Source organism: Aricia agestis, chromosome 17 (genome assembly GCF_905147365.1).
Source record: "Aricia agestis chromosome 17, ilAriAges1.1, whole genome shotgun sequence".
In the NCBI taxonomy this organism is placed as follows: domain Eukaryota; kingdom Metazoa; phylum Arthropoda; class Insecta; order Lepidoptera; family Lycaenidae; genus Aricia; species Aricia agestis.
The window spans coordinates 4,553,476-4,570,632 of NC_056422.1; the positions used below are offsets into that span (position 1 = coordinate 4,553,476).

At 37.2% G+C, this 17,157-nt stretch overlaps 1 protein-coding gene across 1 annotated transcript in view; it reads left to right on the forward strand.

Moving 5' to 3' along the window:
- Positions 1–14,802, forward strand: part of LOC121735355 (neuropeptide CCHamide-2 receptor-like) — a 44,733-nt gene extending 29,931 nt beyond the window's left edge. Inside the window, exons 6-7 of the mRNA XM_042126157.1 lie at positions 9,066–9,245; positions 14,411–14,802. Coding sequence (XP_041982091.1) covers positions 9,066–9,245; positions 14,411–14,573 — 343 coding nt within the window. The 3' untranslated portion in view covers positions 14,574–14,802. The remainder of the gene's footprint in view (positions 1–9,065; positions 9,246–14,410) is intronic.
- The last annotated feature ends 2,355 nt before the right edge of the window (positions 14,803–17,157 follow it).

Sequence of the window (17,157 nt, forward strand, 5' to 3'; positions counted from 1 at the left end):
CAGGTGCGCGTGGTCTACCGCGGTTTCATACTAAGGTATCTATTTCGATGGCCACAGCAGCCTGGCCGCCGCGGCTTGGCCGCTAGTGCGCGCCCGGGGTACATTTTTTTACTTCAGAACAGCCAAGGGTTGAAATCTACTTAATATTTATAAATTAAATAGCTTCTTGAAAATGAACCTACATTTTTTTTCTTTTTTTCCCCACCCCACTACTTACCCCACACCCACCACACACGGCCTGCCAGTACGCAGATTATCAGAAAGGGTTGTTCAGGGAAGTAGCTATCGGAGTTTTAATTCAGCTGAACCTACATAATATATATTTTTTTTTCATTTTGTCCCCACCCCACTACTCCCACACCCACCGCCCACGGCCTGCCAGCACGTAGATTATCAGAAAGGGTTGTTCAGGGAAGTAGCTAACGGAGGTTTAAACCAGCTGAAGCTACATGATCTATTTAGTCGTCAGCTCTTAGTCGATTATTATACAAGCAAGTATTAATCATTTTAACCAGACACGGAAAATGTTCCCACGATTATCTGTTTCAAAATGCAAATTGCACATTGTGAATCATCCAAACATGACTAGCATTTAATAAGTAGGTTTTCCTTTTAAAATGGTATTACAATATAATCATACTGTCTTTTTGTTTACGTTTATAAACTAGCTGTCCCGGCAAACGTTTATTTGCCATGCCCCGTGTATTATATTTCTCTATGCTTTGCCATATAAAGTATTTCGCCCGTATTATTTTATTGAAGTGACTAAATAAGTATGTCACCATGGCAACGTCCATCGCTATCCCATCGCACAAACAATGGTCGCCGTCAGTCTCGAGTTGTAATAATTTACTATTATTTATTCAACAAATGTACTTATCAATATAAAAAGTATTAAAACACACGCTTTCGGTTAACGACTCTTTATTTGACAGATACAATGACATATCAAGAATGTGACACATGACATAAGCAAACTCATTGATACTATGGCGCCACTAATCTAACAGAAATATTTTGATATTAAAGTACAACACCCCTACTTAACAAAATATTTCTATATAAATAACTTAAGTAACAATTAACAAGTAAGTTTTAATTGGGAACTACACCTATCATTCTTAAAAATCTATAATGCCTTGCTGACAATAAACCTTTAGTTAAAAGATCAGCAGGCATCTCAAGTGTTGACACATATTTCACTTGAATAACATTATCCTTTATAGCATCTTTAATATAATGATACCGCACATCAATGTGCTTAGTTCTATTTAGAGACTGATGATTAGAAGATAATTTTAACGCACTCTGGTTGTCACAATGCAACTTAACAATACTTAATTTACCTGTTATTTCATACACTAAATTCCTTAAATATGTAGCTTCCCTAGCTGCCTCTGACAATGCTACATATTCAGCTTCGGTACTGGATAAGAATACAGTTCTCTGCTTCCTACTTTGCCATGATACAACAGAACCTGCCATAGTAAAGCAGAAACCAGTATAGGATTTCCTGTCTAGAATATCGCTTGCCCAATCGGCATCTACAAAACCTTCTAATTCTATATTACTATCTTTGCTATATTTCAAACAATAATGCTCAGTTTTCTGTAAATATTTCAACACTCTTTTAGCTTGATTAAAATGAATTTCATTATAGCAATTGTTAAATTGACTCAGGTAACTCACAGAAAAAGCAATGTCAGGTCTAGACAGTACAGCCAAGTACATTAAACTACCTATCAGTCTTTGATAAGGAACATCAGCTGTTAAACAATTTTCAGCCTTTTCAAGATTCAACTTACATTCTATAGGAGTATCAATAGATCTACAATTGAACATTCCAAATTTATACAACAACTGTTCTATATACTGTTCTTGATCTATTTTTACAATATTTAATTTTCTGTCTACATGCACTCTCATACCTAAATAGCGTTTTACACAACCTAAATCTTTTATCTTAAATTCTGAGCTTAAAACAGTTTTCAAATTATCAGTTTCCTGTTTACAGTTTGAAAAGATTAAAAAATCGTCGACATAAACAGCCACAATTACCTTTACATTCTCACTTATTTTTGTAAACACACATGGTTCATTGTTACTTATTTTAAAACCTAATTTACATAAACAATCTTTAACTCTCTTATACCACATTAAAGATGATTGTTTAAGCCCATATATTGCTTTCTTTAGTTTTAAAACTTTGCCTTTATCTACACATTCAAAACCTACAGGAAGATACATACAAATATTCTCATTTAAGTGTCCGTTTAGAAAAGCTGTAATTACATCGAGATGAATAATGTCCATATCCCACTGTGTACTAAGAGCAAATAACATTCTTAGAGTCGAATGTTTCACTACTGGAGCAAACGTGTCCACATAATCAATTCCACTTCGCTGTGAAAAGCCTTTGGCCACAAGTCTTGCCCTATATCTCACTTTATCATTGACATCAAATTTTTTATTAAATACCCATTTACACTGCACTATGGAGGTATCACTTGGTATATCAATGAGCTCCCAAGCATCATTATACTCAAATGACTGCAACTCTTCACGCATGGCCAGCTTCCACTGTTCTGCTTCCGGTCCATTCAGCGCTTCTGAAAGATCAATTTCCTCCGCACATGGTAAGTTGTTTGATGTACACATGTTTGAATAACCAAAACGGTTTGGTACTTTTCTCTGCCTTTTAGCTCCAAGCACCTCATCAACTCCAATACTTTGAAGCTCACCTGATGAAATCTCAGTCAATGTGATGGAATCAGTTGAAGTATCCACAAGAGTCTCATCTGGATCCATATATGCTGATGAATCAGAACTTGAAATAGAGATAGGAGATTCAATTATGTAAGAGTCCCCCACTGAATCTCTGTTCTCTATACTAGATTCTTGCACATTATCTGGTGTCTCAGTCTCTTCTGTTTGCGTTAAGTTCTGTTCATCTTTCTGTATCCATATAGCATTTTCTCCTGGACTTTCAATTCCATGCTTTCCTTCCATCACTATAATGTCTCTCTTTTCAATGACAACATTTTTCCTTGGATCATATACTCGATATCCCTTCACAGTATCAGAGAATCCAACCAATATAAATTGTTCAGCTTTCTTATCCCATTTCAATCTTTGTTCTTTAGGAACATGCACCATCACCGGACTTCCGAATAGACGTATGTGGCTCAAATCAGGTTTCCTTTGATACCACACTTCATAAGGTGTTTTGTTTACTAGACTAGATGTAACACATCTGTTTTTAAGATAAACTGCAGTATGTACAGCTTCGGCCCAAAATCTCTTTTCAAGTTTTGCCTCAAAAAGCAAACATCTGCCTTTTTCTACAACAGTTCTGTTGGCTCTCTCACAAACACCATTCTGCTCAGGTGCATATGCAGTAGTCCTTTGATGTATTATACCTTCATTTGCCAAAAAACTATTCATTACGCCGTTACAAAATTCACCTCCGTTGTCCGTTCGAAGTACTTTAATTTTTCTATTTTGTTGGTTCTCAACCATAGCTTTAAAATCCTTAAATCTCTGAAAAACTTCATTTTTATGTTTCAGAAAATAAATGAATGTCATCTTACTGTAATCGTCCACAAGAAGTAAGAAAAACCGTGAACCTCCAATCGACCTCGTCTCCATAGGCCCACACACGTCTGCATGGACTAATTGTAGTGTCTCCGTGCTAGTATGTTCACTATGTGGAAATGGCAGCCTTGTTTGTTTGCCTTCACAACATGTTATACAGTTCTCCTTCTTTGTGTCACTAGGAGAAGAAAAACTCACTCCTTCTACGATGCCATTTCTCATTTTATTCAAATCAGCACTATTTATGTGCGCTAGGCGCTTGTGCCATAACTCTGCATTTGCCAATGCTGGTGCTACTAGCATACAACCTGTTGTTTTTAAATTCAACTTGTAAACACCATTAACCAAAAATGCAGTGGCTACTATTTCATTCTTCATATTTCGAATGTAGCAATTGTTACTCTCAAACACAACTTTGTTGCCGTTTCTTATAAGTTCACTCACTGACAACAGATTTGTTGATAATTTTGGAATACACAACACATTCTTGACAGTAATCTCGAAGTTGCGATCTGAAGTTATTTTCACGTCCCCGGAGCATTTTACAGGTAACTTTGTACTATCAGCTACCGTAATTTCAGACATAACTGGCATAAAATTAGCATTTTTAATCCAATTTTCATTCGATGTCATGTGCGCACTTGCGCCGGAGTCAATATACCACTCGCTTTTATTATACTGTCCACTCAAGAATACCACACTAAACGCGTTAGTTTGCTTGTTTTTCTGCAATAACGGACATTGATTTCTAAAATGCCCGATTTCTTTGCATTTGTAGCACGAAATTACTTTTTTCGACTGCATCTTAGGCGCCATTGACGTTTGTTGTTGTTGACAGCCATTTTTATTTGTAGTGTTGTACCGCTTCGAGTACGATCTATTTGCAGCGAATGCAGCGCCACTGGTGTCCAAATGTAAAGAACCTTCCAGATCGATTAATTTCGATTTTATTGAATCTGTGGTAATCTGTATTCCGGAGTGCTCTATGGCCATGATCATAGGAGAATACATTTCCGGCAAACCTGCTAATAATAATGATCCTATCCATTCATCTGTAATGGCGAACCCGGTTCCTTTCAATCTTTGTGCTGTCTCGACAACTTGCGTTACATAGTTAGTCATAGAATCGCAATTTTCTTGCCTGATTGAGATTAAATGTCGCAGCAAAGAGATTTTTCTTGTAAATCCCGAGTCATCGAACATGTTTTTCAGCTTTGTCCACAGCTCAAACGAGGTTTTCGTTTCCTTGATGTGAACGTACAGCCCGGAGTCAATAGTCAATATTAGCTTTGCCTTAGTCCTTTCGTCGTCTGCAGTCTTTGTTTCCGTGCCGGGCACAGGCGCCTTGATGTACTGGATCATGCCCTCTAGCACTAACAAGTTCTCTGCCGCGAAACTCCACTCATCATAATTTTCTCTCCCTTTCAATTTGGGAACACTTTGTATATAGTTCAAAGCCATTATCTACACGAAAGTTCAGCGTTTTTCTTAAACTGTAACACTTATTACGAAAAATTTGGACATTAGCCCATAACCTATTAAAACACACGCTTTCGGTTAACGACTCTTTATTTGACAGATACAATGACATATCAAGAATGTGACACATGACATAAGCAAACTCATTGATACTATGGCGCCACTAATCTAACAGAAATATTTTGATATTAAAGTACAACAAAAAGTACCCAGTAGCCGATTCTCAGACACACAGAATATGCATATAAAATTTGGTTAAAATCAGTAAAGCCGTTTCGGAGGAGTACGCTATCTAACATTGTGACACGAGAATTTTATATATTAAAGATAGATTAGAAGATTAAAAGAAGAAATGTGGACGCCACCGTTCCTTAAAACTCGAAAAATGATAACCCACAGATAACACTTTAATTTTTCAGTAATATATTTTTTTTTTTTATGAAATAAGGGGGCAAACGAGCAAACGGGTCACCTGATGGAGTGCAACTTCCGTCGCCCATGGACACTCGCAGCATCAGAAGAGCTGCAAGTGCGTTGCCGGCCTTTTAAGAGGGAATAGGGTAATAGGGGAGGGTAGGGAAGGGAAGGGAATAGTTGAGGGTAGGGAAGGGAATAGGGTAGGGGTTAGGGGATTGGGCCTCTGGTAAACTCACTCACTCGGCGAAACACAGCGCAAGCGCTGTTTCACGCCGGTTTTCTGTGAGAACGTGGTATTTATCCGGTCGAGCCGGCCCATTCGTGCCGAAGCATAGCTCTCCCACGTATATTATAAAGTGGCCTTTGTTTGGACATAGGGCTGGAGCACATATTACTCTGTATCCCTATCCATTACGATCGATCCATTTGTTCTATATCCATAAGGATGGGCCATACTGTTCCGAAGACTATTCGATGAAACAAAACTTTACTCTTGAATGAAACAAAACAAAACTTTACTCTCTTAATAGGGTAAAATATTACTTTTCTATGTGTGACTTTACAGTAATAAGATTTTTTGGCCTTCTCTGTTATGCGACTTTTGTAATAGTTCAGACACAAACTTCGTATAACCTAAACTGTATGACGTATTTTTTATAATATTATGTCTGTATAAATAGTGTACTTAGGGCGGATTCGACCAAACTGGAGTAAAATTTTACTCGAGTAGAACTGTCTCCTAATCTAAGAGTAAGCTGGTTTTGCGTTTTTCCAACTTCTAATCCAAGAATAAGGTTACACGGGAGTAAATATTTACACGGGCTATTTTGGTGGAGTAAATATTAAACTGAGAATAGTTGCACAACAGGGTTCAACTGTCACGGTCGGTGTCATTGTGAACTATAATTGAAATTTTATTTCATACTCTTTGAGTAACTTGGTAAAATGCAAACGATAATATCCTAGAGTAAATTAAAGGAGTAAAATTATTATTCTCATGATAGTTATATTCGTGTAACTTCAAGTTTGGTCGAATCGGGCCTTACTCGTACTTATCTCTTTATCAACGAGAGATGATTTCATCATTTAGACTTAAAACTTCCTAAACTTAAAATTTCACAATCTTCTCAATAATCGCGATAATTGAATCTAAGTTCACATGACGTAACGCGATGATTTTACATATTTTCATAATTCATCATTATAATTTTGTTGTTAAAATAACAAGAAACGATACTTACACTAACCAAACGCACCTGTCAAAACTGCCATCTTGACTTTTCTTTTGTCCTGACAGGACCATAAAGTTAAATTACCTAGGGGAATAGAGCAACAATCTCGAGCTGTCAAACGTAACCGAAACTGGTTTCATCTGTGTGTAAAAATATGTGTACGTATACAATTACACAAGCATGATTGAACGTGATTTCTATGAGATAAAATTGTCAACGTGCGGCACGTGCCGACTGGACGTCAAAAAAAGAGTGCTGCTGTCATGTTTCACACGTCTCTTTTTACCATGCAGTGTTACTGATAGTGACATCTCTCTTGCTCAGGCCTTTGTTTCTCTATCCCACTAGGTATATTAACTTTATGGACAGGACTTAGACGGGTTTTATGCAGTTAAACCTCGAACATTGGGCGTTTAGAAGATAAACTCAGCTTTGCTTAGAGCGTTTATGTTGGTGAAATGCAATTCGATGTCATAAACGTGTTTATACGTTTAAAACCGGTTGTGCCCTGAGGGCGTTCAATTTCTTTGGTGAAATCAGCTCTAAGTGTGTATAGATTTACCTCCATTGTACGTCATAACCCGTCGATGAGGATAATGGAGTCAAAGTATTTCGGGACTAATTAATATGAACTCGAGCCATATCGTATTGCCGTGTTTAGCCGCCGTCAATGTCAGATTATCTCCCATTGAGGTGAAAATGTTTAGGGATTTTGTTTAAAACCTACGAATATTACTAATTTTGTTTAAAATATATGAATATATACTTGAATATTTTGGTTCTATCCGCTAGTCCTTCTATAAGGACATAAAAGGATCTTTTGACGTATACTACAATTCAAGTAGTTCCTGAGATTTTAATGTTTTAAAATTTTTAAGGCGCGAATAAAAATTAGAAATTCGTAAATCTCTGGTATGAGACGCGATTCACAAAAAATAAAAATATTGTAGTGTAAAGACTATACGAAAGTATTTTTCAGTTTGGACAGAATGTGCGGAAATCATATAGGAAAGCAAAAAAAAAATAAAGTCTAAATATTTTAAAACATTAAAATCTCAGGAACTACTTGAATTGTAGGAATGAAATAAAGTACAAAATTTGTGTCTCTTAATGATCAATCTAATCAACTGGGTAGCAAGTTTACAAACCCTCGTAATTAATTTAAATAAAATAATTTCGTTATCAGGGAGTCAAAAAATGGTTAATTTAAAAATTGATTTTCTCAAAAACGATGTAAAATGCGTACACGGGAGTTCTACTCTTGCATTTGAAATATAAGACGCCATCGACTCATTGCATTAACTTAGTCATGTCCGATTTTGGGGATTTCTAAAACACTATGCGTATGTAGGTCCAAAATCTAAAATAAAACTTGTTTTTGGAAGATAAAGGTATCACATAAACGTTACTTACTGGGTGGATCGTACAGGTGGTAGATACCATTTAGACTTACTGAGAACATTTGTTACAAAATTCAGAAATTCTACTATATTATATTTTCTTCTAGTAACAGTTTCTATGTGGCCAAAATCAGTGCTAGCCCTGGATTACACCAGGGCCACCAGGATTTGACAGTGTCATGACAGTTATTTGCGCCATTCTGTCAGGTCTTCGACCTTCGAATCTGGAAGCACGGCAGTGCTCCAGCCAAGCTTTTTAGCAAAGGCACGGCCAAAGGAAAAAAGGAGCCAAGCAAAATATTGCATGGCCATGCAATATATCTATCGTAAAAAGTTTTCAGATCACATTCAAGCCAAGCCTTCAACTTATTTTGTAATTTAAATCAACATTCAGTAAATTTATTAATAGTTTTCTTTATTTTATAATTATTATAGTGGTTTGGCAATGAGCACTAGAGAAATAATCAGCGACTGATTGGATTTATTGGGTACCGTCGTCCACATGCGTCGTTACATACTAAAAAAACACTTTACGCTTGCCGTTTGTGTAAGTAGGAACTACCCCAAATATGAAGTTTTATATTTGTTTTTCTTGTGCTCATTGCCGAGCCACTATAATAATTATAAAATAAAAAAAAACTATTGATAAATTTACTGAATGTTGATTTAAATTACAAAATAAGTTGAAGGCTTGGCTTGAATGTGATCTGAAAACTTTTTGCGATAGATATATTGCATGGCCATGCAATATTTTGCTTGGCTCCTTTTTACATTAAATGTTTTGGTGGGATTATAAAATACACATACCCTTGTAGCACTGCGAGATAGTGACAGAAACACTTTTAAAAGTACTTTAGACTCATCGCGTTAAAACTTTTTGGTCAAAGTCAATAAGAACTTTGTAATTTCATTCAGATTCACAATTTTGTAATTCAATTCCCAGTTTTCTCAACTCCTGCGTCAACCCCGTCGCTCTGTACTGTGTCAGCGGCGTCTTCCGACAGCACTTCAACCGCTACCTGTGCTGTCGCCGCGCTGCTCTTCATCCCTCATCGTCTCGTTTGTCACGCACCGCCATATGCGAGACCAGCTTCAGGAGCACACAGAGACACCGGTGCAATAGGTATGAACTTATTTACTTAAGATTCGCATGAAACTGGTATGAAAAACTATCTTTATATAGATACTGATAGTTTTTCATACCATATCCGGAGAAATAAAGAGCAGTCCTATAAGGACTGCTCTTTATTTCTTCTCACGTTCACAACTGTCTCGCACCGCCATATGCGAGACCACCTTCAGGAGCACACAGAGACACCGGTGCAATAGGTATGAACTTATTTACTTAAGATTCCGATGCAACAGGTATGAAAAACTATCTGTATTTATAGGACTGCTCTTTATTTCTCCTCATGTTCTCAACTGTTTCGCACCGCTATATGCGAGACTACCTTTAGGAGCACCCAAAGATAGCGGTGCAACAGTTATGAACTTATTTACTTAAGATTCGAATGCATCAGGTATGAAAAACTATCTGTATCTGCTCTTTATTTCTCCTCACGTTCTCAACTGTTTCGCACCGCTATATGCGAGACTACCTTTAGGAGCACCCAAAGATAGCGTTGCAACAGGTATGAACTTATTTACTTAAGATTCGGATGCAACAGGTATGAAAAACTATCTGTATCTGCTCTTTATTTCTCCTCACGTTCACAACTGTTTCGCACCGCTATATGCGAGACTACCTTTAGAAGCACCCAAATATACCGGTGCAATAGGTATGAACTTATTTAGTAAGATTCCGATGCAACAGGTATGAAACACTGTCTGTGTGCTTTTTATCTCTTTTGATAACGACTGTACTGAACAACTATTTATTGTGAAATCAGAACCGCCCAATGACATCAGTGCAACCACATTTGTATAAGCATTGATCCCGCAGAAATATCGCTGCTACAGCTCCTATAAATTTTTCAACTTAGACACCAGTGCAACGGGTTTTTTTATGAAAATATAAGGGGGCAAACGAGCAAACGGGTCACCTGATGGAAAGCAACTTCCGTCGCCCATGGACACTCGCAGCATCAGAAGAGATACAAGTGCGTTGCCGGCCTTTTAAGAGGTAATAGGGGAGGGTAGGGAAGGGAATAGGGTAGGGGATTGGGCCTCCGGTAAAATCACTAACTCGGCGAAACACAGCGCAAGCGCTGTTTCACGCTGGTTTTCTGTGAGAACGTGGTATTTTTCCGGTCGAGCCGGCCCATTCATGCCGAAGCATGGCTCTCCCACGTATAATCACCAAGGCAGTCACGGGTCTGATGGTTCAGACCCGTGACTGCCTTAGTTGTCGTAGCAGCGCACTTTATACCTTCTCACACCTCTCACATACCGTTGTACTATGATACCTCACAGTTAATACCACCCATAGCTGCCGATGCAACAGCTTAAGGCTGTCAAGGGATCAATCTCAATCCAAAACGATAACCTTGCACACAACCAAAGACCAAGCGTATACGCATCGCAATAAGATTCATTTTAGCTTAGCATAAAACTGTAGTTACTAGGGGCGGATCTTCTCTATTTTTCATGTTTTTTTTAAATATTATCTTTGGAAATAAATATTAAGAAACAAAATTGTTCGGTTCAGAAGATTTTAATATAGATTTACTAACAATTTATTCAGATAATATGTATAATTTTCCTAGTTAATAGGTACTTATATTTCGATGAAATGGATTTTTGTCGGAGGTGAGTTTGTAAATTAATTACAGCCAAAGTATTACGTTTAATTAAAATGTTTATGGTTTAAGGTATTTTAAATATTGTGCTTTACATCTTATATTTTTTACATTTTTGTTATTGTATTGGAACTAGGTAAACCGGGAGTCACGGAATAACAAATTGGGGTTTATCCTCGCCTTAACAGGTATGAACTAATTTGCTCTCTGAATGAATAGGAATAAGAAATGATTGAAATACCGTAAACAACAAAAAACTCCATTAATAGCTTAGAATTACTGGAATAACTGAATCGTTTACTCAAAAATATGTTCTGCAAATATAATAAGTATTTCGGTGAACATTATTAGTAGAGTAAATATCTAATATTTAACTACATGCCTATTTGCTTAAAATATAATATTAGTAAATATGTATTTCATTATAAATTGACAACACACGATGTTCAAACATGTTTGAAAATAGGACATGATTGTGAAGCTGTATACAAACAGAGGTTTAATAAAATATTGTGATAAATATATTGTGATAAAAATACGTGGGCACGAATGGGCCGGCTCGACCGGATAAATACCACGTTCTCACAGAAAACCGGCGTGAAACAGCGCTTGCGCTGTGTTTCGCCGAGTGAGTGATTTTACCGGAGGCCCAAACTCCTACCCTATTCCCTTCCCTACCCTCCCCTATTACCTCTTAAAAGGCCGGCAACGCACTTGCAGCTCTTCTGATGCTGCGAGTGTCCATGGGCGACGAAAGATGCTTTCCATCAGGTGACCCGTTTGCTCGTTTGCCCCCCTTATTTCATAAAAAAAAAAATGATAATACTTCAGGCTATGAAAGTGGCCTATAAATAGTATTCACAGTAACATCACAGAATACATAATATTATTATTAGTACAATTAGCATAAGAAACAGCCATGAAAAAGCTTTTTGTGATTTGCATGGACAAGCACCCCAGGGTCATGAGTAGACATCGGATTATATGCGTTTGCATAATATGCAAATGCATAAATAATGTCACTTTTTAGGCGATAGTGCATATTTTGTAAATTTTTCGTTGATCGTGCATATTTCGGTAGTTGTATGCCCTCATATTTTCCAAACTAGCTATTATGACACACATCGAGGCCACAAAACATAGGTACCATAGATCAAAACACTTCGAATAATATGTGGCTCCATCCCCATTTTAAGAATGCAATATACCCAATAGGTACAATATCTTTCTAGAAACAAAATCTTTGTAGTTGGCAACATTAGTAAAAAATTTGAATAAAGTAGTTAACGATTTAATATAAATAAACAATAAATAAAAAAACGTAAATAATAAAACAGAGATATACAAATAAAAGCCGCCAACACATTAGTTTGAACTGTGAGCCGATATTTCAAGTGTAAACATAAATATTTTTTTGTGATGATTTCTAATGTGAGTAAATTAGACATTGAAAAATTTTGGAAAATGGCGTTACAGTTAAACGAATAAATAAACACCTTTAATGATCATATTTACTTCAAAGTGTTAAGTAGGTAAATGAGGTATATTTAATCATCTATCTGCTTTACATAATCATTATTATTATTTAATTTAATGATATTTGTAGTTTCTGATAACGATGGAGGATCGACTCACGGCGCGGCGCCCCTCTTGCCTTCACACGGCGCACCGGGCCGCGGCGCACACTTTGGGAACCCCTGATGTAGAACAAAGACGAATTATGTCCTTCTATACTTACTCGTTAGTTAGTAATCAGGAGACATTTTATTTATCCATCAAGACCCAACATATAGAGGAAACGTTAGACGCAAAATCTTCGTTACAAATCGAGCGTTTTTACGCGACGATCATTTAGGGCAGGGGTCACCAAATGGCAGACCGCGGTCCGCATCCGGACCGCCGCGCGCCGACCCATTGTGTGGACCGAGCATTTTCGAAGATGAACTTCGTTAAAAATAAATTTCGGTCTCGACTGACTGATGAACATCTCCAGGATTTAATATGAATAGCTTGCACCAGTTTCACTTAAAAAATGAGATCTTTGTAATTTCCGTTATTACTTACATTTGTTTAAATTTTTTTTATAAAATGTGCGGACCGCGAAGGTCAGTTTCATTCCTGAAAATGGACCCCGAGCGAAACTAATTAGAAAATTGAACTTTGTGCTTTAATAATAGAGCTGAAAATTCAACACTTAGGCGTGGATTACTCAGATGTCCCAGTCGGTGGCAGTCATAAGTGCCTATTATTATTCAATCTACCTCTGATAAGGCACTGATAACTCTGTATACGCAAATCGCAATATAGTACGTAAAATCCTTTTAGGGTTCCCTTGGGTGATCAAAGCGTAAGCTTCTGAGTTAATTTATTCCGTAAGTAGCAGTCGGTATAGTCCTTGGGAACTCATGGCTACGAAAATCACTTAAAAGTTTCAGTGTATTGGCTTGCCAAGACTCGTAGAGACGAGAAACAAGAAATACTTGAGTTTTGGGAACTAAGTTGTGTACTCGACCGCACGCCAGTTTGAAGGAACTAGAAATGTTGAGAACTTCCTTGTTAAAATTATCTTTACTAATATTATAATACGCGACAGTATGTCTGTATGTCTGTCTGTATGTTACCTCTTCACATCCAAACCGCTGAACCAATTTTGCTGTAAATCGGTATGGAGATACTTTGAGTCCCGGCAGAGGACATATTTTTTCATCTCGGAAAAATGTACGGTTCCCACGCAATGAACGATTTTTGTTGCAACGGAGTTGCGGGCGTCATCTTTAATCCTCAGGCATTGATAAACTTCTGTTAAAAATTTCTCAGAAGCCAGGCCTAAGTAAAATGTATTGGTAAGAAATCATATTTTATTACAAATTAACTAAATAACGTTGTCTGTGAAAAAGTAAGTCGAAAAATAATATAATATAATATCTATGGACACTCTACACCACGTCAGTCTGGCCCCGTGCTAAGTCCTGAAGGACTTGTATTACAGGTACCAGACAACGGAAATAATATATTTAATACTTTTATACTATACATATATTTAAGATTTTTATTATATCATACACATATTTAATACACATCCAGACCCGGGAACATTGATCATTTTTTGTTCCATCGGCGGAATTCGAACCCTCGACCCGCCTGCCACTGTCGTCAAAATACACCAATCTAAATGTGTGCTAAAGCGTATTATAAAGTCAATGATTTCTTCGAGGACAGCACACCTTGGGAATCGGGTGGCTCAATGCAGGTTACTTTTCTTTTATTTTTGTTACATAGATGTAAGCCATAACATTGTAATTTTCCATTTTTTTAGTAAAAGATGGCCCCGTGCGAGTTTCTTACGCCGGTTCTTCTCGGCGGGGTAGTTCCCGAACCGGTCGTAGGCAACTTTCTTCGTTCGACTTTCAAAAAGTGTTTCATGATACCCATTTCGAATAAAAAGATATTTTATTTATATTTTATTATTCAATAGTGACTAGTGATTACGTTGAGAAAGATCTAGTGTTACCCATAACCCAACAGACTATAAAAGAGTATTTTGTTTCAGGAACCCCACCGAAAGTGTGGTCATCTCAAACTACGACTACGGCAATTCCAAGAAGAAGAACAACGTTATCTCAAGAAACAGCACCGAGGGGGTCACCATACTCACTCTACGGGAGTCCAACATTTTTCTGACGGATTTGAACGACAAATGCATCAACAGATAGGCTAAGTTTGGATTCTAAAAGACGTTATGTAAATATATGTATAAAATATGTATGTATAAGTGGAAATTTGCTTCGCTGTTAAAGGATGATGCCATATTTTAACGAGTGGTTTCGTCCCAAAAATCCTTGTTCGAGCGGTAATTTTTTCTTTTATTTTCTCAGAAGAAAAAATCCTATACTTACCTTTAAAAATACTCTGTAAATTATTGTTCCATTATAGATAATGAGTATTATGTGCTTATCATTGTTTTAAAAATAATCATAATATTATATTAAAATACTTTTAAATAAATCAATATCGATATTTTTATAATTCTATTAAAATAGGATAATTTGTACCTGTTCAAATTACTGTAAGTTATTTATTAATGTATTGTATAAAATATAGATTTGTATCTCTTAATATACTATGTATACCAATATTAAATAAGATTTTTTCCACTCGAATCTTACGTTGGATAAAGATGGAACTGTCCATCAAACAACGCGGCTGCCCCATTTCAAAACCTAGTAAGGGACATTTTCTTCAAAAATCGTTTTATTGCTAAACTTCCGAATCTACTAGAGTCAAGATCCGTATACAAAAACACCAGCGCTAAAATTTAATCCCCAAGCGGCAGCCGGCTGCAGCATAACAATTGAAAATCTATTGGGTATGCGATACCCACGATGGAGGTGTTAAAAGTAGATATATTTTAAGCATCAATAAGTGTACTATCCACCACTGAACTATAATATAACGTTTGTGTACTCCTGTAAAATTTCTTTTTGGCTCTTACTAGGTTTTGAAATGGGGCAGCCGGCAGGTGAACGTATGTCGAGCCTATAACCCAGAATTTTTAGATGTTGCTTTAATATTCATGGTCTGTGTGGACGCGCCCTTACTCGGTAATGTGTTGGAGGAAAATATTCTCATTCTCATCACTTTAGGTACATATAAATCACACCACACCGAAAGGTAAAAACGGAACCCTATTACTGAGACTACGATGTCTGTCCGTCTGTCTGTCTGTCTGTAGGTCTGTCTCCAGGCTGTAACTCAAGAACCGCTACAGCTAGACTTGAAATTTTCACAGATTGTGTATATCTGTTGCCGCTATAACAACAAATACTATAACCAAAATAAAGTTATTATTTAAGGGCTAATGCTCCCATACAACAAAACGTGATTTTTTTACATTTTTTGCTCTTTATAAATGATGACAACAGGTAGCCAACTGAAATGTTCACAAATTAGTCAGTTTTGTTTGTAAGTACTTTAATAATTCATAATAAAATTAATAATTAAGGTGGGCTCCCATACAAAAACACTCATATTTCTCTTATTTTTGCTCTGTAGTGGTACGGAACTCTTCGTGCGCGATTCCAACTCGCACATGGCCGACTTTTTTGTCTTTTATTTTTCATTTGATTTGAGGTTCCGTAAAAAAAATACGTGTGTTACGCGGGGACTGCTGCGGTAAAACTATTGCACAACAAGAGCTAGTAAAAACGCACTCGTCTAGTCGCACGCACACAAACACCGTGGCGAAGTCTGCCGTACTGAAACGACGTTAGACGAGTAATAGATTTATTTTCATTACGGATTTTTTTGATTCGGACGACGCACTCAAAGTCCGCGATAAAAGGTACATGCAATCTATAATATTATATTGTATTAATGAAACTATCTTTTTTATGAAATAAGGGGGCAAACGAGCAAACGGGTCACCTGATGGAAAGCAACTTCCGTCGCCCATGGACACTCGCAGCATCAGAAGAGCTGCAGGCCGGCCTTTTAAGAGCGAATAGGGTAATAGGGGAGGGTAGGGAAGGGAATAGGGTAGGGGATTGGGCCTCCGGTAAACTCACTCACTCGGCGAAACATAGCGCGAGCGCTGTTTCACGCCGGTTTTCTGTGAGAACGTGGTATTTCTCCGGTCGAGCCGGCCCATTCGTGCCGAATCATGGCTCTCCCATGTATAATATCTTATCTTACGTTATTATTATCTTGCGTTATATTTTGTTGTTATGATAAAAGTGTATAATATACGAGGGCTGCCTTTTAAGTTTTGTCGTTTGGAATAAATACAGGCAATCTAATATATTATTACCATTTCTTGTTTTTTTAAGAATTCTTCGCGATATTTAAAATGCATTTTCATGCGTTCAAACCAGTTTTTAAAACATTTATTTCAGTCCAAAGTTGGGTAGTCAAAATGGCCGATTTTTACGGCGATTTTTACTTCTTCAGGTGAGCTTAAACGTTGGCCACAAAGACTTTGTTTAATTTTGTGGAACTTATTAAAAAAAGAAAGTGGCGATGTGACCACCCTTTGTCACAATGGAGGCGAACTTTGTTTTTAAGTGCTCTGTGAGTCCATGACTTTGGTCGATGTCGATTTTGGCTCATTCTAGAAGACCCAAACAGTAGACCCAAAGATTTTTTGGACAGTTGTCCCTGAAATGCCTATGGATGCCACCATTTTGCGATATATCACATGACGATCTTCGAGGATTAGCTGCTGCTCGGCTTCAATATTCTCTTGCGTTACGACGGTTTTTGGACGACAATCACGTGGCTGGTCACTGAGGCTAGGGTGTC